At 40.3% G+C, this 22,246-nt stretch overlaps 2 protein-coding genes across 2 annotated transcripts; one reads left to right on the top strand and one right to left on the bottom strand.

Moving 5' to 3' along the window:
* Positions 1–5,039: 5,039 nt before the first annotated feature.
* tmem100a (transmembrane protein 100a) lies at positions 5,040–7,694 on the bottom strand. Its single transcript, XM_076265339.1, has 2 exons — positions 7,457–7,694; positions 5,040–6,767 (listed from the first exon to the last, which is right to left on the bottom strand). The coding sequence occupies exon 2, from the start codon at positions 6,690–6,692 to the stop codon at positions 6,267–6,269; it is 426 nt and encodes a 141-aa protein (XP_076121454.1). The 5' UTR covers positions 6,693–6,767; positions 7,457–7,694; the 3' UTR covers positions 5,040–6,266.
* Positions 7,695–9,051: 1,357 nt separating this feature from the next.
* pctp (phosphatidylcholine transfer protein) lies at positions 9,052–20,999 on the top strand. The gene is made up of 6 exons (XM_076265338.1): positions 9,052–9,302; positions 10,581–10,695; positions 16,480–16,559; positions 17,247–17,418; positions 17,534–17,601; positions 20,063–20,999. The coding sequence occupies exons 1-6, from the start codon at positions 9,177–9,179 to the stop codon at positions 20,138–20,140; spliced, it is 639 nt and encodes a 212-aa protein (XP_076121453.1). The 5' UTR covers positions 9,052–9,176; the 3' UTR covers positions 20,141–20,999.
* The last annotated feature ends 1,247 nt before the right edge of the window (positions 21,000–22,246 follow it).

The raw sequence follows: 22,246 nt of genomic DNA, 5'->3' as shown, positions 1-22,246 counted from the left end.
TTGTTATTGTATAACAACCATACAACCATCATTAGGTGGATACCATTAAAGGGACACCAGGCAACGTTTTCGTGTTAATTAATCATCTTCGTAAGTTGGTATATGGTTAAATGACTCATTACGGGGCGAATGAAGGCTCTCTTGCCCGCCCCTACTTGCAAGTTCGGTGTATCCTACCCGCCGACCGAAGCAGGATCAGTTTACAGCACAGAGGCAGGCTAACAAAACGCTAGAGATTGTTGCAAACGTGTGTATAATGGCAGAGCCAGCAAAGAAGCAGCGAAAACCCTTGACGGAAGACGCAAAGAAAAGGAAAAAAGCTACAGACCGAGCGAGGGGGAGTTTCGTAGAGAAAAAGCATCAAGCTTGCCTGGTGTCCCTTTAACAGTGCAAATTTTCAGATCTGTACTCTTTTTCAAAAGCTCTTAATTCTCTTGTGAATTTTTTGCTTGGAGTTTTCTTGTTGTGTGTTTACCAATACACATTTTTACCATGTGAATGTGACTTGCCAACATGTAGGATTGTCAGTGGGTCAGTGGGATAATGCCTTGTACTGGTGATCCTTAGGTTGAGAGTTTGAATCCCAGCTAGAGCATTATGATCAAGCTGCACATGCTGTTGGTCATTTAAGATTCTCAGAACAGCACCTGAATGACATCAGGCAATTAACATTCACGCTCATCAGTTTCCAAGAATCTCAATGCTGAGACACAGAGCTTCTTTGTTAACCATTTCTCCTCATAATTCACTCTGTCATATTTATATTTCTTCCATTAGTGTTCTTGACTACAAGTGTTTAATTTCCCCAAAATTTCAAAGATTACTCAGATGTACCCTTTTAGGAAAATTCTATTGTGAAATTTGGCCTTGGAGCTTTCTTGATGTTGTGTGCTTATTAATACACATTTTTACCATGTGAACGTAACTTTCCAAAGTTTAGGATTGGCTGTGGCTCAATGGGATTATGCCTTGTACTGGGGATCCATTAGCTACAGCATTATGATCTAGCTACACATGGCATTCTACTATTGCTCATTTAAGATTCACATCATTGAACAGCACCTGAATGACATCAGACAGTCAACATTCACGCTCATCAGTTTCCAAGAATCTCAAACAGGAAGTCAACTTTTATCTCAGCAAAGCTTTCACGTATCAAAACCAAACTCAGTACATGGACTCAGGACCCACTTAGGAGGAGGCTCAATAAATTTGGTGACCTTTGACCACTAAGGGGGCGCTATAGTCACAGGAAGTAGGCTCATATCTCAGCAACGCTTACACGTATCAAAACCAAACTTGATATATTAACTTGGGACCCCATCCTGAGGACACACAATCAATTTGGTGACCTTCGACCACTAAGGGGGCGCTAGAGTTACAGGAAGTTAGCTCCCATCTCAGCAATGCTTTTACATATCAAAACCAAACTTGGTACATGGACTTTAGACCCCATCCTGAAGACACACAATACATTTGGTGTACTTTGACCACTAGGGGCGCTAAAATTAGCAAGAATTTCTCGTATCAACCTCAATCTTGGTACGTGGACTCGTGGCCACAACCTGAGTACGCACAATAAATTTAGTGATGTTTGACCACTAGGGGTGCTATAATTAGCAAGACTTTCTCGTATCAACACCAAACTTGGTACGTGGATTCATGAACACATCCTGAATAACTATAATACATTTGGTGTCTTTTGACCACTAGGGGAAACTATGATGACATGACATCTTGCTAACGCTTTTATGTATTGAAACCAAACTGTGTACATGGACTCAAGACCCAATCCCAATCCAGTCTAATTCAATCCAATCCAATCCAATCAACAATCACATGAAGTAGGCTCATATCTCAGCAATCCCAATCCAATCCAGTCCAATCCAATCCAGTCCAATTCAATCCAATCCAATCAACAATCACATGAAGTAGGCTCGTATCTCAGCAATCCTAATCCAATCCAATCCAGTCCAGTCCAGTCCAATCCAATTCAATTCAATTCAATTCAATTCAATTCAATTCAATCCAATCCAGTCCAATTCAATCCAATCCGATCAACAACCACATGAAGTAGGCTCATATCTCAGCAATCCCTATCCAGTTCGAATCAAATCCAATCCAGTCCAATCCAATCCAGTCCAGTCCAGTCCAATCCAATCCAATCCAGTCCAGTCCAGTCCAGTCCAGTTCAATCCAATCCAGTCCAATCCAATCTATAATCAGGCTCATATCTCAGCAATCCTTTACTTATGGAAACCAATTTTTGTACATGGACTGAAGACCCATTCCCAATCCAATCCAATCCAGTCCAGTCCAGTCCAGTCCAGCCAGTCCAGTCAAGTCCGGTCCGGTCCGGTCCGGTCCGGTCCAGTCCAGTCCAGTCCAATCCAATCCAATCCAATCCAATCCAATACCAATCCCAACCCCAACTCCTGTTCAGCTGCTTGGCCCCCTCATTGCTGCTTGCAGCTATATTTACTTCAGTTTTTTCTTTGTTCAGCTGAAGAAAATGTTGAGACATCCAGGTGTTGATTTGTTCTATACACTGACAAATTCAAGAGGATCATAGTTGTTTGGTGACAGAGCTAAGTAAATTTGTGTGTCATCTGCATAGCTATGATATGAAAACAAATTATTTTGGATGATTTGTCCAAGTGGGAGCATATAGAGGTTGAATAATAGTGGCCCCAAAATCGACCCCTGGGGAACACCACAGGTCAAGGATGTTGGTGTTGAGGTACAGTTTGCGATGGCAACAAAGAAGCTCCTTTCTTGTAGATATGATTTTAGCCAGCTGATAACTATGCCTGTAAATCCAACCCAGTGTTCTCGTCTGTGTAGTAAAATATTGTGATCAACAGTGTCAAATGCTGCACTAAGGTCCAGTAGCACTAGGACTGATGTTTTACCTGAATCTGTGTTGAGGCGTATGTTATTGAAAACTTTAATGAGAGCTGTTTCAGTGCTGTGATTTGCCTGAAAACCAGACTGAAAGTAATCAAAATACCCATTTGATGTTAGGAAGGTGGTTAATTGATTAAAGACTACTTTTTCAATAATTTTACCAATATTGGCCAATAATTTTCAATAATTTTACCAAAGATTGGATATGGGCCTGTAATTGTTTAGCATGGAGGCATCCAGGTTATTCTTCTTGAGAAGTAGCTTTACAACAGCTGTTTTCAGTGACTTAGGAAAAGTGCCAGACAGCAGTGATCCATTTACAATTTGAAGGACATCCGCCGCTATGAGGTGAAAAACAGTTTTGAAGAAATTGGTAGGCACATGTGGAAGAGCTGAGATTCTGTACCGTTTGTGCAGTGGTGTCATATGAACAATTCCCACTCAGAATATGGTCTCATACATTTTGAGTCAATATAGAGTATTGTAAAGGATTGAGAGGTATAGACCAGGATTGCACATGCACAAACAAACAAAAAAAAAAAAAAATGTATTAAGTTTCACACTGAAATAAAAGTGAAATGACTGAATTATCAGGTTCTGACCACTAGCATGGCCTCTACATATATTGACAATATGGCCAGCTCTGCTAATGTTAGAGGTCAATCAAGGTGAACTTTCATTTTGTATTTTACAATATAAGCTCTGCTGTTGTTTTCAGTTCTACAAAACTATCACAATTTTGGAAAAAACAAATCAGCTTAATGTTTATTTCAGGAAGCTCATTGTGAAAAACAGTATTGTTGGGTGTTGTTATATGACTTCTGAGACAGCTGGGTGTGACACCAGGGGAAAGTGCCCCATAGCATTGCAGTGTTCACGAGGAGCTGCTGGGTTCAGCAGGAGGGTATGGCTTGTGAACAACACCTGTTAAATCCCATATCGGGTCGCTCCTTTTTCCAGCTTCATCGCTGCTTTTCCATAGCTCCTGGTGTCTCGGCATCTGGGAAGAGGAAACTCTTATGTTTAAACGTCTTACTATGTAATTAACATTAGATCCTCGAGTCAGGTGTCAGAATGACTCTGCTGTCTACCTTGGTGGTGGCTCTCAAACCCTCTGCCCGTGCTAAGGTTAGCCATCAAATGTGACAAAGTGTGTTGTAGGTGCTCCTCTGACGCAAGCAAACCATTAAGTTGTAGTGTCTGGTGTCACAAGGATGCATAGCAACGCAAATGCTGCCTATAAATATACCTCCATGTCGGTGCTATTTAAAACTGAGTCAAAGCATGAGAGTTCAATGCAACGTCCTTTTACCTATGGGGGATGGATTAACTTGTGATAATGTACTAAATATTTAGTACTAATGTACTAAATATTTACTAAATGGGTTTTGGTAAAATGATTAACTACAAATCACTTTAGAAGAAAGTTTAAAGGATGTGAAGTAATACCATGTGTATTAAGAAATTATAGTATGTGAAAGGGGCACCCTGGGACAAATAAATTCCCTTACATGAGAACAAACTCCGCTGTAGGAGTTATCAGCAGCTACAGGTGATTGTCTATATATCTCTGCAGAAAATCTGCACTCCATTTACTGCCAAAACACAATAAAAAGAGGGCAGCCAACGCATTAGCTAACATACACAATGGTATGCAGGACAAGGACTTGGAAGCACTTATGTATGTCCTAAAAGAAAGAGACACTTCCTTCAATTCATTATTGAATGCAAAAAAAATCACACCATTTCACTTGTGTCATGCTCTCTGGCTACTTCACACAATGACACATAGACTCAAAAGGACATTACTCTTTCATAAATACATAAAGAAATTTCACATTAAAATAAAATTTACGATTTATGTATGGCAGCAAGATAGCGATTTTGAATTTTCTTACGGTGTACAAGATGCTCATAGCACACCATACTTTTCATGGGAATATTTCTGGTCATAATGAAAACACACTCTTTCACTACTGTTACTATTTCTCTGTATATGTTTATCCTTCTCTTTTTAATGTATGTTGTATGTCATGTCTGTGTCCTCTGAATGGACCTTGAGTCTGGCAATAAAGTTGATGATGATGATGATGTGCCCACTACCCACCTTAAGAGGGTAAATGTCAATGTAATTGCTTATAAAATATAAAACTATTATTTCAGCACATATTTTATTACATTTGTGACTAAATAACAAGTTATATTAATATTGCACTTTGACTGAATAACTGAATTAAGACAGAACTTAGACAATAACAATAGTAGTTACAATAATAATACTACTAACAACATTAATAACTGTTAATTGGAATAAAGTGATAAAGACTTTAATAACCCTCAATATGAGTAATACTACAAAATTTAGCAAACACCAAACAGCCTGTGTTGATTCAGAATATATCATATTTCAAAGAATATGCTAATGAAGTTAATAAAATAGACCAAAAGTGCTTATTGAGACTTCTGAGACAGGTACAATTGAGTAATACATAATAATAATAATAATAATAATAATAATAATAATAATAATAATACTCTAATTCAACTACAATGAGTATACAATTCTGGAAAGCACTTCATTCGTGCCATGTGTCTGGTATTACAATCATAGGATACTGTAAGTATGTACTCAGAGTGAATATCAAAATGTAATCCTTGCAGCCCATTTAGCTACTGCAGCATCAGTCTCTCATTAATGTATATGTAACTATTAGTACCATATTTCCATATCCGGTAAATGCACAAGTCACTGAGAGGGTGTCAACCCAACGATAGACTTCAAAAGAGGTGTGTATGTAAAGGTAGCACAGTCAATGAAGAATGATTCATTGTTCTTGGATTTTCCCTTTATCCTCCCCTCTCCCTCCCTGGCTTATCAATCCTCATCCCTTTCCATTAATCCTTAACCACAGGATGCAACAGAGGATTAATGGGCAGCTTCCCCTCCATGGGTTTGCGCTGTGGTTCTCTGTCTTAATTTCGATACATCCACTTTGGCTTCCTTCCCAGTCGGCCCAGATGTGGTCGGTCTTTTTGACACAGAGTGGGAGGAGGGAGGGAGCGGGGGAAAGGAAAGCAACAACCATCAGCTTCTTCAAAGCCAAGGCTTGTCAGCATGTGAGAGGCTTCACATGGGACTGTGGTAAGAGCCAGATGGGTCAGCCAGGCCCACCACGTTGACACCAGTCAGTGATGTTGAAACATCTGGACAGAGGAACACAACCACTGTTTCTTCACCCTATTCACTCCGCATCAATTTACGGCCTCTCGCTGGTTCCTCCTCCTTCCCTCTCTGTTACTTGTAAATTGTTTTTGTCCTTTTTGGCACATACTCCTATAGAGGTCAAATGTATATGGTCTCATGCAAAGAGGCTTCTGTGGTTGGTCACCAGCACCGTCTGACTTTCCCTTCGCCGCTCCTTCTTTCTCTCCATCCTCACCTTCCAGCATATGGCACTGGAGCCCAAGAGTACCAGGCCGAACGATAGAAGCACCAGTCCGAAGTAGGATATTGTGGACCCATGTGAGTTAAAGCTGTATGCCACTACAGTGACCACAATCCCGGCAATCAGAATGACCACTCCAAACGGTACCGTGCAGCGGTAGCAGGAAAGTTCCGCCCCACCAGTGGCTGCAGTGAGCTGGACTTCATTGACCAGGGGCACTGAAACTCCTGTGGTACTGACAGGCACAGGGGCGCTTTCATTATTGTTGGTCTTCTCTGCTAGAATGTGATCTCCGGCTGCAGGCACTCTCATTGTGTCTTTAGAGAGTTCCTCTGGCATTTCAGAACAAAGCAATGAGAAAGTTTTGTTTTACAGGTCTTTGTCCTCAGCTGTGCTCTGTCAGTATGTCCAAACCTGCAGTTAGAATGATGAAACATCATTAAACCCAATGCTTTGGTGGGTGTTCCATCTTACAGTATAAACACAACTCCAAGTGCACACAAACAGTTTTCCAGTTGCCCTCTTATACGCACACACACCCTTCTCACAGCAAAAACTGCCTGAATGACGCAGATGCTCTCATCCCAGCACGAGCTGTCACATTCCCTAGAGAGCGCGGGATATGACATTACGATCTGCTCCGTGAAATTCGAGCACCTTCCAAATTATGAGTTATTTCACAAGCAGTTTGGTCATCACCAAAGTTTGCAAACATAGCAATATGACAATTAATATGACTTTTACATAGACCCACGGCGTTGCCAATATAAGTAGGATACGTGAACATATTTTATGTTTATATCTTATAAAAACAAAATTACTTCTTAATAGGATGACTATTTGCCGCTGCAACGGAGTGACGCATCTGTTCGGCTATTAAGTAGAAGTTTTCAAAAAGAAAAGGCATGGTTTTTTTAGTTGTTCGAAAACCTTCTTAGACAAAGATATAGGCTATTTGATTAAAAAATAAAAAAAATAGGTATGCCATCTAAACGTGTCTATAGCACATATAATATAGACTGTTTCAACATACTGCACGACTATGAGCTTGAGTGAAACCATATTTAAGGTAACATGATATGCAACACAGGAAAGTAGCTTACCTCTTCCACAGTTTCCATCGCGATTCCTTGTGTTTACGGAGGGATAACTGTGATGTGTCTGCTAACTTTTCCCGTGTGTTAATTTGAACGAATTTCTTCAAGAGTCTTTTTCTATTAGTAGAGACCCAGAGCGAACGACTTATGACGTCTTGCGCAGTCTCACCCAAGTTCGTCTGGAGCTGAACCAGAGACTAACGGAGGTGGAATTTGACTCCCATTCATTGGATATCCACAGCGAGTTTCCTCATGCGCGACAGCGGCTTGCTCTGCTGCACATATCTCATAGGGATACACATTTTGTGAAGTATTCGAGACCCCGGAGGTGGAGTGACTTGCTCACTCTGACAAAACAAGTCCAATGTTGCAAAACAATGGGAGAAAAGTCCTGTAAAAAGAAAGTCCCAGGCCATTTGCATGAACCAAATTTAATCAACAACACCTTTGCGTTACCTTTAGTAAAAAAAAAAGCTTTATTCTACTGCATTTTAAGTAGCCTACAATGCATGGGGGAAATAGACACATAGCCTAGTCTATAGCTCAGCACCTAATGACATGCAGATGGATAGATAGATAGATGGACATGCATAAGAACATTACAGCCATGTAATCTGTAACAAATAAAATGTAATCTGTTTATTAAAAGTAGGCTACCCCAGAATTGTTATCCTTTGCAATCAACACTGTATTTCCTTTCACTTAAGACTGAAAATACTGTCATTCTGAAATTGCTTTAATCATTTCATTCATATGACCCACCAAGTCTTTGGCTGCTGTGGCTGCAACCTGGGGCAACCACTGGGTGCTGTTTATTTAAGGTCCAGCCAATGCCCCCACCATGGCCATGTGAAACACAAGCACTGGGTGTTATTTTACTCCTGCCCCTCAGCCAATTCAAAGTCAGATTTTCTGACACATAGTAATGTGATATGGGGTGTTGTCTATGCTCTTCCTTCCTGCTGGTGATCCCTTCCCAAAAAGAGATACAAGATTTCCATTGGGCACAGGAAGTAGAGCTGTTTTAGCGCAATCAATTATCACCCCATTATGCAGTATATGAAATAACTAACTTTGGGGGAAAACACAATTATCATGATAACTTTGAAATGTTAAATGAAATGACTGCATCCATGTCAGTTTTCTTTCTATCAAAAGGATTTCTGACTTATAATTGGAATTTTTGGAGTCTCCGTTTCCAATTGTGTGTTCATCTGTGACCATTTTCACTGAATGGAAATGGACACCATCCGAGGACAAAGCATTGAGGCTATATTCTGTTTCAGGTCAATGCCTTTGGGCTTCTGGTTTGAGAAGCCGAGATCAATATAGCGCCAGTGTAGGCCTATATATTGCATGAATATATATTCATAATGCATGTGTTGCAGGCCTAAAATAAATATGCACGCACGATTGTGTCTCTCATTCAAAATAGGCTATGTGATCAAAAATAAGAATTACCGCATTTAAAGGTGCATAAACACAACGCAACGCAACACCACAAAACAGAACCGATACTGTAGGTCACTGTGGGCAGTTAGGGAGATCCCTTAACCCTTCTAAATGGCACACTACATGTTTGCTGCACTGAAGTAGACAAAATATAGCTCGCAGATCACATCCGTCCTGGCATCAGATTGGAATGCCGCGGAGTGTCGCTGACGCAGTTCTTACGGTGTTGGTCAGTCATTGATCATATGATCCAACATTGCACACCTTTGAAATCATGTCACTGCACTTTACAGAGGACGAGTTTCAAGCGGCATGGAGAGAGCTGGATGAGCCGCAGGTGGAAGGATGGGAGTTGTTTACAGAGACGATGGGAGTCAAAATATATCGACGCTACAATCAGGTACGTTAAAGGGGAATAGCTAGATGCTGAATGGACAGGTTTAGCTCGCCATAATTACTGTTAGCACATAGCTTGCTACTAGTACTCCAGTAGAATGATAATTGTGTGGTCTTGTAGATTATTTTCTATTGACGAACAGAATCGGAAGCACGCTTGTTACAATGATGCGCTGATGCGATGAAGCGCTTCGACAAAACTTTGCTCTAAAACATGATTTGGTGAGTGTGGTTGGTTGCAGGCAGCAAAGCTAAGGAAGTGCTAGCCAGGGTCCCATTTCTCAATCTGAGTATGCGCCTGTCCTCAGTTTGTGTGACCAGTGTTGCAAGAATTCTGTCGGATTTTCTTCATCAACTTCTGATACATGTAACCTAATAGGCAACATGCAATACATTTCACAATTGGGGTAAGCGCTTTGTTTCACGAGGCCTGCATGAGCATTGTTTATGTTTTGTTTTGTTTGTTAAATCTACATGTGTTGAAGAATGAAAACATTTTTGTATGGCAATTGGTCATTGACAATTATAGATATATAGGCCTAGGCCTACTTTTAATGTTAAAGGTGTGTTGAAGTGAACATCTGTGTGATGTGTTCTCACCATCAGTATACTGTAGCCTACTTGTAATCTAATATTCATTATCGTTCCTTGGGTTAACATCATTTAAGTAGTCCTGGTTAAGTAAGTAAGTTACATATTTATGGGAAATGTGTTTGAAAAAAAAAAACCTGTTTGACAGAAAACGTGTCAGTTATTATCATGTTCAAATAGTATCTGGACGTTTGTTGATAGGCTGTTACTTGTTTGATGCATAAGCTGGTTTAGGTCAGCATATTTCTGAACGTTTGATGGAAATTTGGACTGTATTTCCATTAGTCCTAATGTGGTAAAATTTGGTCAACATGATGTGTTGAAGTGGTGCAGTTTTAAAAGAAAATGTCAATTTGAGGATGAAAATGAGCATACAAATGGTATTTTTGCTCCTCTTTTCCCAACTGGCATGGTGCTCTTAGTCATTAGGATAGCCTACCGTTATCCAACATAATCACAAATATTGAAGTACACAGAGATCTATTTGAAAAATGTCAGGTGCTTACCCTGATTATGGAACTATTTATATATCATTAATCTGGTTCTCTATTTTATGAGGTACAGTGGTGGAATTTTGCTGCTCTCTGATACACTGCTGTCAGGTCATATACTTGATATTTCACCTCCTACTGCATCTTTAAAATGTTTAAGATAAAGACAGAATGAGTGAAGTACTTTCTTGTTTTCACAGGAAACTGGCCTCTATGAGTACAAAGTTTTTGGCTCTCTAAACTGTACTCCAGACCTGTGCGCTGAGGTTTACATGGACTTGGCCTACAGGAAACAATGGGACAGCTATGTGAAAGGTAATACGAGGAGTATTTCTGTGTCACATTTTCCAAGGCTGCATTACTGAAAGGCTATATTAGAAGGCCATGTTCTATAAAAAGAAGGGTTTTCACCTGAATATTAATCTGCAGAAATATATTGTTAGTTAAAATGCCAGATTTTTTTTGGATTTATTAGATTAGTCATGGTATTTGAACGGAAATAAAAATTGCGAAATCAATATATCGTTATACTATCTGATATGTCAGCAAATGTTTTAGCAATTCCAGAGCTGCCATCATACTGAAATTCAGTAAATGTTTGCACACAGCACTCTTGTTGCTATGACAAAAACAAGTTCAAAATAAAAAGTTGGGAGAGACAAATAGTTGGAGTGACACAGATACACATAGGCCATACCAATACTATCTCTATTTATTTTCTTCAGATTCTCTATTCTTTCCCTCCCTTTAGCTTTCCCCTTGTTTTTTTTAACGGGAAATAAAATCCCATGCATAGACTGTATAAAATGTCTCTTCTCACATCTTCTCACAATGTCACATCTCTCATCCTTTGTGACTTCATGCTGGCAGTAACCTCAAGTATCTCACAGGTAATCTCATGTCAACTCATAATGTAACAGTGTTCTTAGTAGTGTAGTGAAATATTTCTTCATCCCCAATTGAAATTATGTGCGCGATGTAGCGATCCTATAGGCTATTCTTTCCTATTATTGTTTTCATTTGTTGTTTATTATTTGCAATAAAAACACAATTGTATCTAGCCTTTTTTTCTAGTGCAGCACAACATTTTGCTCCTGTGATGATAGATAGTTAGCGATGTAGAGATATAGATAGTGATGTAGAAATAATGTTTTCATAATTATGTCCTCTTCAGTGTACATCTGAACTAATTCATTTTTCTCCCCTCCCCCTGTATTGGTTGTTGCCTTTGAAAACATAAGCTTACATCTAATCCTTTTAAGTGTTTTATTTAACCCACACCCACTCTCTGTACAGTAGTGTAACAGAAGATATGTCTAGGCAGTGTTGAACTGTCTTTATTCTATGTAATTTCCCCTGCGATTCGTAATGGATTCCATGCTTTATCATCATTTTCATTTACAAACATCCAAGAGAAAACTAGTTCCAAGTTTAAGATACAAGTAGACATTACGGTGACTGTCCATCTGTAACGAGTTTCCTGATTTGAAATTCATCCTTAGTTCGTAACGGCACAAGGTGACTCATAGGATTCACATCATAATGTTTGAGGGGGTTTTGTCTCAGTGATTTGTTTTATTTGCCAAAGGTATTCCTTCTGCTTTGCTAAACTGACACGCCTCAGCTGGCTCCAGTTGTTTTTCCTGTCTGTGTTTGCATAGAGGACCACCATGACTTTGTTAGAAAATACTCTTCCGTTGAGGGAAGGACTAGTAAAAGTTTGGCAATAAGGACTGTGTGACAAAAATCACTGCAGATGCTATTTCCTTGTCTTTAGACCGCTAGATGGTGCAGTTTAGATTATGTGAAACCCCTTCGTGTATAGCTGGATCTGCTGAGAACTTATATCCAAGTTACCACCTCGTGACGCATGACATGATATAGACGATATAATGCAGTGTTCACGCCAATCATTGTATTTCGCATTCTCACCATTGCTGAGAAAAGAACATCGCTAGTGCTACTGTGGTGGTGGAACAGCTATCTTTGGAGTAGCCGTATCTCCCAACAACCGGCTACCACAGCTGACATTCGCTTCGATTCTGAAATTGCTTGGAATTCTTACAGAATTACTAGTTTATTGTGAGACTTAGCAGGTGAGTATGTTTGAGTGCTGCAGACCTACCTCATTGGTCTAGCACTAGATGAACTAGCATTACTCAACAACGTGCGATGCCCAGACCCCAGCATCGTTGCCTTGTCTAAACACTCCACTACACACTGCATGTGTTAGCGCCAAGCCCCTGGTGCAGCCCGGCACAACAACCAACGCCCTTTCCCCGGCTTAACTACAACAGGTGAATATCTTCAAGTGCTGTAGACCCACCACACCCACTACTGGCAGCCGGCCAAAAACCACTTAGGAGGCAAGTGGAGCACAGCTTTGCTCAATATGAAGTGCTTGGCAGGCCCTCTTCCTCCTTATCTAGGGACGAGCAGGCCGCCCCCCCCCCCCCAAAAAAAAAACCTACATATGAGGCTGGCGGCAATGTGCATCATTCCTCAACAGTTGGAGTGCTGGGGCTACTCCTCACGGGTCCTCAACACCCTTGCAATGGCTATCGCCTTCAATTTCGCCACCAGCCCACTCTGAACTCTGGGCTACACCCCAAGCGTCAAATATGCACTGTGCTTCTCTCAGAAATACAGTCACTCCTGCACAAGGATGCTATCAAGGAGATAAACCCCCCAGACACAAAGAGGCGTGTTCTCCACTTACTTTGCATTGTCCAAGAAAGACGTTGGGAGTTGACCTATATTAGACCTATATTAGACATTTATCTCAAACAGCTGCCCTTTCGTATGCTGTGCACATCAGACATCCACTTGCTGATTTGTGCAGAGTGCCCAGATCTGGTCAGCATAAATGCTCGGACACTACTCCACACGCCTCTGCTCTTGGCCTGCCAGTAATATTTGAAAGAAGCACACTGGTGAACCCAGTCTACGGACTTCATATGTAACTGGTTAGATTTGACTGCCGAGTGAGCATGCCTTACGGAGGGAACGGAGTTCACAATATATTGGGACTGGTGACGTGTGCCAGATAAAGTCAGATTGTTCGTGTATGCCGTGCTGCTACGCCTTGCAACAAATGTTGGCCGCTGCGACGCCTGTTGTTACACTGGAGAGGCTACATCTTGGGCCCTTCCTATGCTGGCTGAGGACTAGGCTTGGGTATCGAATATCGAGTATTGGTTGGAACCGGGACTATCTTTGCGATTTTCCCGGAATCGTTCAAAAGTTTAAATTTCGATTCCTACTTTCGATTCCCAGTCTGCCGACAGGAAGAAGAAACGTCTGAACACCAACGAAGAAGCGCATAGTTAATAGAATTAAAATTCATGGAGAAGGTCAGACTATTTCATTCAGAAAGCAGGGTTCCCGAGGATCCTTAAAAAGTCTTAAATAGGCTACAACTGAATTTTCGAAAGAGAGGTATTAAATGTGCGAATGGGACCGCCAGCGAGTGCAAGAGAGCGAGTGATGTCTCCATCCAGTTTCGTGTATTTAAAACGCAATTGTATACGTGATAGGCTATTAGGCTACGGGAGGAAGTGTAGTGGTTACAGAGTGAAGATGTTTTTCACGGGTTTGGTTAAAGGTGTGAAAACGGTAATAATACAGTAGGCCTATGTACAAAATAATATGCCTGGCGTTTTCGTGGTGTAGCTGAGGCCTGAGAGATAGACAGGGTAGCCTACGTGGAATGAGGGAGCCTACGGTAGAATGAGCGGGAGAAAGAGTTGGTAAGCCAGTTAGCGATAGGTTGGCCATATGTTCGAATTTAGGCCGGACATATGGGTTTTAAAAGCCCTGTCCGGCGTCCGGCGCAGCCTCAAGCCGGACGTTTATTTGTTCTCCTTTTTGGAGTTGCGCTTGGCATCTAAAGTCTTTGCTCGGACGCAGCATCGTTTCACAAACTATGGACGCGAAGACTGCTGGTGAAATTATGTGCAGTGCTTCGCAATCAGGAGGAAATACTGTATACCGGTATGTTAAGTTGATCTGTTTGCATCTTTCCAGCGTGTGTTGCTGGCCTAGCCTAGGGAAGAAAATATCTGTCTAAGTTATAATAGCCTACCTGTAATATCTGCCAGCAGCTTGCTTGCCAGCGTTTCCCAGTAGGCTAGGCCTACTTAGCAAAAGTTGTGAAATATAACCGCATATGTTTTGAATGTCGGCGACTGCTACATAAAAATACGTGCGTTCATAATGTGCGTGCTTGAGATGAAACCAGCAGTTTTCAGCAGGATCATGCGAAGAGGACCTGTCTCTTAATTAATTTAAAACAAGTCAATGGTTTTACAATGTTTCAGTCAAGCTTTGGTTGGTTTAGATACAACTGGTATGCAAAATGTAAAGTAGTGGATTAACTTTAATTTGCTGTGCTGCATATGGACAATAGATGCACATAGTAAATTATATAAAGTAGGCTTATTAAAATATGTAAATAGCTTAGTTAACTTTGAAAAAAATATTTAAGGGAATCCAGTCCAGTGCACATGTCTTTGGCAAGTAGCCCTAGGCTACTACAGACACAGGTGAAGAACAGCCTCAGCAGTAAGCAAAACCAAATATGTACAGTACAGCCAGCTTCAAAAGCAAGCAGTCCAGACCCTAAAATTGGGCATTTATAGCTGTGAAGGTAATTCACACACAATTATTTTCTTTCGCCAAAATATTTTTGGTAACTTCTGTAGACATCCAAAATGGGGTGGGGGTTAAAATTAGTAGGAAAAAAAAACTATTGCATTAAACAGTCTTATATATCTTTTTGCCGTGGTATAGTCTTAATTTTCATTTAGATGTCTTGAAAAGGTCTTAAAAGTCTTTAAATTTGCACTTGGAAAATGTGCAGATACCCTGAGAAAGACCGTTGGTTAGCTAGCTCATTTAAAATATCCTAAACTTTTTTTGACCCTGCCTTTAAAAAAAATCGGAATCGAGAATCGTTAGGAACCGGAATCGAAATAAGAAATCGGAATTGGAATCGGAATCGTTCAAATTGAAACGATACCCAACCCTACTGAGGACCAGGAGGCTCTCAGCCCAGACACAAAAGCGGATACTGCCTCCCTAGATCAGTGGGTGCTGAGGTCTTTTCTCCTCAGAGGGGGTCCAATGAGATCACCCGGGAGTGGAGGGAGTACATGGTGTATGGGAAGAAACAGTCTTCAGACCTGAAACATCAATTACTGGAGCTGCATGCCTGGCATTCTATAGGATAAATGTCTTATGTGCAGGCTGTGTTGAGCACTGCTCCACCTGTTCATGTGGCTTCTGCTGTGGATAACAACAGGTCCTATTTGTGAGTGTGCATGAGCCAAAAAAATGTACACAAAAAAGTGAAAAGGCTAAAAAACCTGAAACTTCATTGTTGTTCTTTTCCCTATGCCATGTGCATAGCAGCACCATGCATGTGGTTGGGCCCTCACAACCGCTTCGACATCAATTCTGCACTATATAAATGTTTTGCTTTAAAGGCCTGAAAGACTTGAAAATGGTTCAGTTATTTTTTTAATGAATATTTTTCTTTCCACTCTACTAAATGGTATAATTAACAACACAAACAAAGTAAACAAAGAAAAAGATATTGGTATCGGCATCGGTTATCGGCCAAATTGTTATACAATCGGTGTCGGCCCAGAATTTCTCAATTGGTGCATCTCTAGTTTAGAGACTAGTAAGTAGAACGCTGGTGATGTATGTAACCATGGTTCTACAACAGATGGAAGACCACCAGATATACGGATCACTCGGAACTCTGATTCTGGCAGAAATGCTCCCGGCAATGATTGACCAGAACACTTCAATATCATTTATGTCATGTCATGAGTCACAAGGTGGCAACTTGGGTATGAGTTTTCGGCAAGACACGGTTATGTGCAAGGGGTTTCACAGAGTCTAAACTGGTCCACCAATTGTAGAACCACGGTTAATTACATAACCAGCATATGGTTATATATGGTATAGATTTTATATGAGGGGTAAAATGGACACCTACAAAAAAGAAATACAAGTTATAGATGACGCTACAGTCTTTGTTGAGACCTAAGTTAGATATTGATTTTTCTATTCTTTCTGTTTGTTCTACAGAGCTTACTGAAAAAGACTATGATGGGCAGTCTGCAATTTACTGGGAAGTGAAATATCCCTTCCCGTTGTCGAACAGAGATGTATCCTACAGAAATATTTCTCAATCACCAATATCCTTGCTAAATGTGTTTCTTGAAGAACCCTGTAATCTGTCAGTGCCATTAACCATTTCAGTTACAGTACTTTTATTAACCTATTTGTTATGAATTGCAATGTGTTCAGTTAAATCTGCACCACTTTTGGTCCTCTTTGCGAACACGTTTTCTCTGACTACAGTCTTTGAACAAAACAAAGAAAAGGTTTCCGTATATAATGCCATCTACATCTCAACGGTCCTCTATGTGTGTTTATCCTGGATGATGTACTGCAAACAGATCAGGGCCTTGAAAGAGTTCCACATCTGTTGTCTCCAGCCCTTCCTAGCGATATCATGGGATGACAGGATCCCACAATACAAGACGTCCCATTAGTGAGCCAACCAAAGGGGAAAAGACGGTGGAGGCTGAAGAGAAGCTGGACCGTGTCATCATTGGATCTGATGGACAGACCCAAGATAACCCTCCCCTCTTTTCTTCTAGGATTCCATGAGAAAATATCAAACTACTTTTGGGTTGCTTATACACGCTGGATTGAATATGAACATGATTGTTCTGCATTTAGTTGGTTTTATAATAATATATTATATTGGTTTTATAATAATAATTATAATCTGTCTTCTTTTCTGTACAGCTGTAAATTGTTATATTCCTTTACTACCCATAATATAGTATATCTATGTGAGGGAACGCAAAGATCTTGATATAGATGGAAGAAAGATTTGGGTGATCTTGGCCAGGAGCTCTTTGGTATCTCAGTGCGCGGAGAAGAGTGGAGTGATCAGAGTGAAATACTACAAGCAGAGTCTGGCTATAGAGAGTGATGGTGATTGTGGCACTAAAGGTATAACTGCATTACGCAAGTCTTATATCATTGTCTCTTTAGACACAGAATTTAAACAAAAACCTTGTATTGACAATGAACTAATAGTTGTTGCTTCTTGTGATTCCCATGATAGTCTTCATGAACTACTTTGATAACCCCGGTGGCATGATACCAACTTGGCTGGTGAACTGGGCCGCTAAGGTAAGGTTAGCTTCACATTTACTGGCAACAACCAGAGCACTGCAGATGGGAGTTTACCAGACTAATAAGCAATGCTGTCTCAATGGCACACTCATTTACAGCACCACGGTGTGTGTAAAAAGTGGCTGTCAAATATGTGTTTTTTTTTCTTTCTAAAAACATTGCTTCAAATATTTTGGGTACTCTATATACTGTATGTGAGGCATGTAAGGCGTCATGCATCTCAGAATGTCTCTTGTAATGTAGGACAGCACATGATGATGGGCTTTGTTTACCTTTTGCAAATAATGGCCACAACTCTGATAGAAATGTCTTTTGTATGACACTGATGTGATAGCTTTATAATAGGCTTAAATAACATTAGATCAAATATTCCAAAAGTGTTTTTATTGCCATGCCAAGTTTTAATTCCCACACCGCTTTTCCCCATCCCCTCATAGCTCACTGAAAGCTAGCAGTAAGCCATAATGTGGTTTAATGTCAGCGTGATGGGCCAGTGACCAGAAACTGTGCCCATTAGCATGACAGGCTATCACTGTTGCTGGTGTGGGAAGCAAAGCTGCCTGTAGTTGTCTTGAAGTGTGTAAAAGTTTTCATTGTGTCATTTTATTTATTAAATCAGGCTTATTTGTTTTAGAATCTTGTGAAGTCTACTTTATATTCAGCCAGGGTAGGAATTTCACGGCGGCCACGACGGCCATGGCCCCTAGCATTTGCCGTGAGGCCCCTTTGAAAATCAGAGGTTTACAGGCCACGGTGGACTTGGTGCCCCCTTCTTTCAATATTCTGCTTTGCGTCCTACTAATAGCGATTTTTATTTAGCCTGTGGCCTGTCAAAATAATCTTAGCATTCACAGCGCAAATTAATTTAGTCTTTTACGCAGTGGAGAAAGTGACAGCGCAAGAAAGAAAGTGCGTCCAAATTCACCCATTCTCAGTTGAACTACTCGCGAAGTAGCCTATTCATCACACAGACATCACAAGTATCACATGAAAGAGCTTTTTCTCAGCTTTTAAACGATGTTAGCCGATAATTGCTGTGTTGAACGGTTCATGAGAAAAGTAAATAATATAATTCAGTTTAATCATACATTCTACTGAAGGTTTTGCGTCCCATGATCTCCCTACCCATTCATCTCGGTGGAATACTTTACGAACCCTTCTTTTAACACATGACAAACCATATATCAGAATAAACAGGAGACCTTACCGAACTTAAAGGTGTAAAGCAGTCCCCTGTACAGTTAGCCGTTCCAGAGTAATCCCGTTTTGAATTTGCAGTAAAGTTCGACATACATGGATGTCTCCAAATTTGGGCTTTAAGTTTTACAATGTGTTTACATTGTTCCACATGATTTCATAACAGGCCAAATACAAAATAAATGTTACAAATATCGCCTAGATATTGGTAAATCAGAGGACAGCTGACTAAGAGTTTGTGAAAGTAGCCTTAATGATCACAAAATGCTAAGCATGCATCTAGGCTATTTGAGTTTCTTAAAGCTGAGCTGTGCTTAAATTGTTCAATACATGATTTCATAACAGGCCAAATATAAAATAAATGTTATATATAGCCTAGATATCTGTAAATATTAGATGATCAGATGATTTACATTTCTATGTAATATGTCAATGTTTCATGTTTTTGTAATGTTTCATACAGTGATGCAGGTCTACTGCAGTGAATAGGCTAAATACAACTTTGATCATTTTTATAGCCTACTACTGTATAGTTAACTTTGGCCTTGGTGCCCTGACATGTGGCCTTTGTGCCCCCCACCAAATATGCCCAACTGAAGGCCAAGTGGCCTTGCCCCCAGAATGGTGAAATTCCAAAAAAAAGCCTGTGTTCAGCCATGGAACGTAGTGTACATGAGTTCAGCACTGCGTGCTGTGATATTCAGCTGAGTGAGACTGACTCAACAGTCTTATTACCTCAGAATAAGTTTATTTGTCAAAGTCAAAGTCAAAGTCAGCTTTATTGTCAATTTCTTCACATGTTCCAGACATACAAAGAGATCGAAATTACGTTTCTCACTATCCCACCAATTTGTGTTATTAGATGATGGGTGCATTTGTTAAGATCATAAAAAGTTATGTTCCCCTGTGCATGAATCCAGCAAAAACAGTGGTGCTAATAAAAATAGGGTTGTGTTACTGGAAGAAAAAAAGGTTTGGGGTCGCTTGTTTCATCTGACTGGAGGGAAGCCTGATATTTGTTTCCTGTCGTGGTCCCCAGCAGCCAGTTTGTGATACCATTTAAACAAACAAATCCTTTTTAAAAAAATTAAATGAGGTATTTTGTTCATACATTTCAGTATACAGTGACATTTATCTTGATCCTGACCTTGATAAAGTTAAAGTTAGTGTCAGCCATTTTATTTCCACTTTTCAATCCTGAGATAGTGGTCAGTACACCTAAAGCTGGTAAATGTTAACAGAGTCACATTCTTCATTTCAGAGTGGTGTTCCAGGCTTCCTCACTGACATGCAGAAGGCTTGCAACAACTATCAGAACTACTGCAAGAACAAAAAATGACATGGCTGAGGCTGCAAAAATACACAGATTCTCTACATGGAATCTTATCTTATGTGCTGTCCGTCCCTCTATACTGCGGTGAACCTCTTAGCTTTTGGATCTTGTCCAGGGGCATTGGTGAGCTTTTAATTACTGCAAACAAAAAGAATTGGGTGCTGTGGTGGCCAATTTGTACTTTATGATTGGTAGTCTTAGTATTTTACAGAATGTATCATTAAACTTTGAAGTATGTGCTAGTTCATGTCATAAAATCACACAAGAGGTTTTACTAATGTGATGCGTATATTGACGACATCATGATCCTGTAGTATTTTATGTGTTGATTTTAAGGATATTTTTTTCATTAATGTATACATCGGTTTACGTGTATCTATAGGTTCTAGGATATCTAGGATGCCTCCTTATTTGAACCTTGCACTCACTGTTTTGCAACTGTGTTGTTTTCTGATTTTGTTCTGAACAATCTTGCACTGAAAATCATTATTTTCCTTGATGGTGTACTGCTGACCCTAGATTTGTTTTCTTTGGAGAAAAATCAAGGTGTTTGGATGGTGATTGTCTGTGCTGTACTTTCCTGAGGACAAACTGTATGTAGCCTAAGACAAAACATTTTATATTTAGAAGCTGGAACAAATTAATTTCTTGAGACACTGGGCACTTCAAACAAAGGACTATCCTACTCAACTCCTTCATTCACAAAATTACTTGTGCTTCTGCAGGTGGCTGCAGTGGGAGATTCTGAATTCACAATTTTTATATCACCTATGGTTTGCTACCTTCATATGGTGTAAAATGTTACACTGCAGGGCTGGTATTAAAAATCCTGTTGTTGGCTGATGCAATGCATTGGGCAAAACTACATTTTGAAAAGCGTTTGTCTTTCTTTGTGTTCGTCCTATCCTACATACGGTTCATGAATCATAGCCAATCTGTCAGGAGCACTTTTGTCAGTGTAGTTACTAGACTAATACATCTGATCCCTTTCATTTTTTGTGGTAGAACTTTAGGCCTAGTGCACAGCCGCCATCTGGCGCCTAGTTTACGTCATTACGCTTTCGCGGCCTTGGTAGAAGAAGGATGCGCGCTCAAAAAGCCTTGTCCCACAGGCCAGGTGTCTGAAATAAGCCACGTAGCGGAATATCTAACATTATGTGAAACCGCAGAAGGAAGATGTATATCCATCATAAAGCCATGCGACAACGACCCAAACGACGGGCAAGGCGAAACAATACAAGTACTAGGCTACGTTGTCAACCTCTACACACGCTGAGGTAAAGGTCAGTTGATGTGACTCAGGCCAGCTAACAAGTTCGACTGGCATCCCCTCAATGGTTGTTAGCTAGCTGATGTTAGTTTACGAAATGCAGTGGAGACCTTTGCTTCTTGTTATAAGCAATTGTAGCCCTTTTATGAAGAGTTAAATTATTTTATATTAACTTTTTTGACCAATGTAAGTCTAGTGGACCTAGCCTGAACTAGTTGGATATTGTAGGCCTGAAGACCTACTTAGCTTAGCCAAAATAGTGTAACGTAGGGGCGGTGGTAGTGTAGTGGTTAAGGAGCTGGGCTGTAGCATGCAGTAGCCTGAAAGTTGTCGGTTAAATTCCCGGCTTCCACCGTTGTGCCCTTGAGCAAGGCACTTAACCCCAAGTTGCTCCGGGGACAATGTGATCCCTTGTAATGTAGCTGACATATGTAAGTCACTTTGGTCAAGAAGTGTGTCTGCTAAATGTAATGTAATGTAATGTAACGTCGTTAAATATTCAGAATAAACCAATTCGGAAATGAGATATTGCCGAAGATGGCATGTTATCAACTCAAACCTTCAAGTTACTGTAGTTTACTTTTTCCACACCCCCTCATTACAGATAGAGCACTAAAGGTAGGGTCATCCGAGGAGCTGAATTCAAACGGTAGTTATCAATGTTCACTGAAGAGTTAATGTAAAAACTGTGAACATAAATAATACCTACTGAATTCAACTGTTCTCAGTATGGGCCTACACAAACTTTTAGTCAGCCTTCCTCTGCCTGAAATTGCTGTAGGCAATAACTATGGATGAAGAAATTCATACTTTTAGGACTGGGTTTACAGTGTTTTTTTTTT

Source organism: Alosa pseudoharengus, unplaced genomic scaffold, assembly GCF_046254945.1.
Source record: "Alosa pseudoharengus isolate Yale_2024_CS ecotype anadromous, Long Island Sound unplaced genomic scaffold, YU_APseudo_1.1 YU_APseudo_1.1_scf_4, whole genome shotgun sequence".
Lineage (NCBI taxonomy): Eukaryota > Metazoa > Chordata > Actinopteri > Clupeiformes > Clupeidae > Alosa > Alosa pseudoharengus.
The sequence above is the reverse complement of the archived record's forward strand: the minus strand, read 5'-3'. Positions and strand labels throughout refer to the sequence as shown.

Bases quoted from the DNA above. Each gene is read 5' to 3' on its own strand.
- pctp (XM_076265338.1), top strand. From the start codon at position 9,177: ATGTCACTGCACTTTACAGAGGACGAGTTTCAAGCGGCATGGAGAGAG. The intron at 9,303-10,580 runs GTACGTTAAAGG...TTGTTTTCACAG, and splicing joins TATATCGACGCTACAATCAG to GAAACTGGCCTCTATGAGTA. The intron at 17,419-17,533 runs GTATAACTGCAT...TTCCCATGATAG, and splicing joins TGGTGATTGTGGCACTAAAG to TCTTCATGAACTACTTTGAT.
- tmem100a (XM_076265339.1), bottom strand. From the start codon at position 6,692: ATGCCAGAGGAACTCTCTAAAGACACAATGAGAGTGCCTGCAGCCGGA.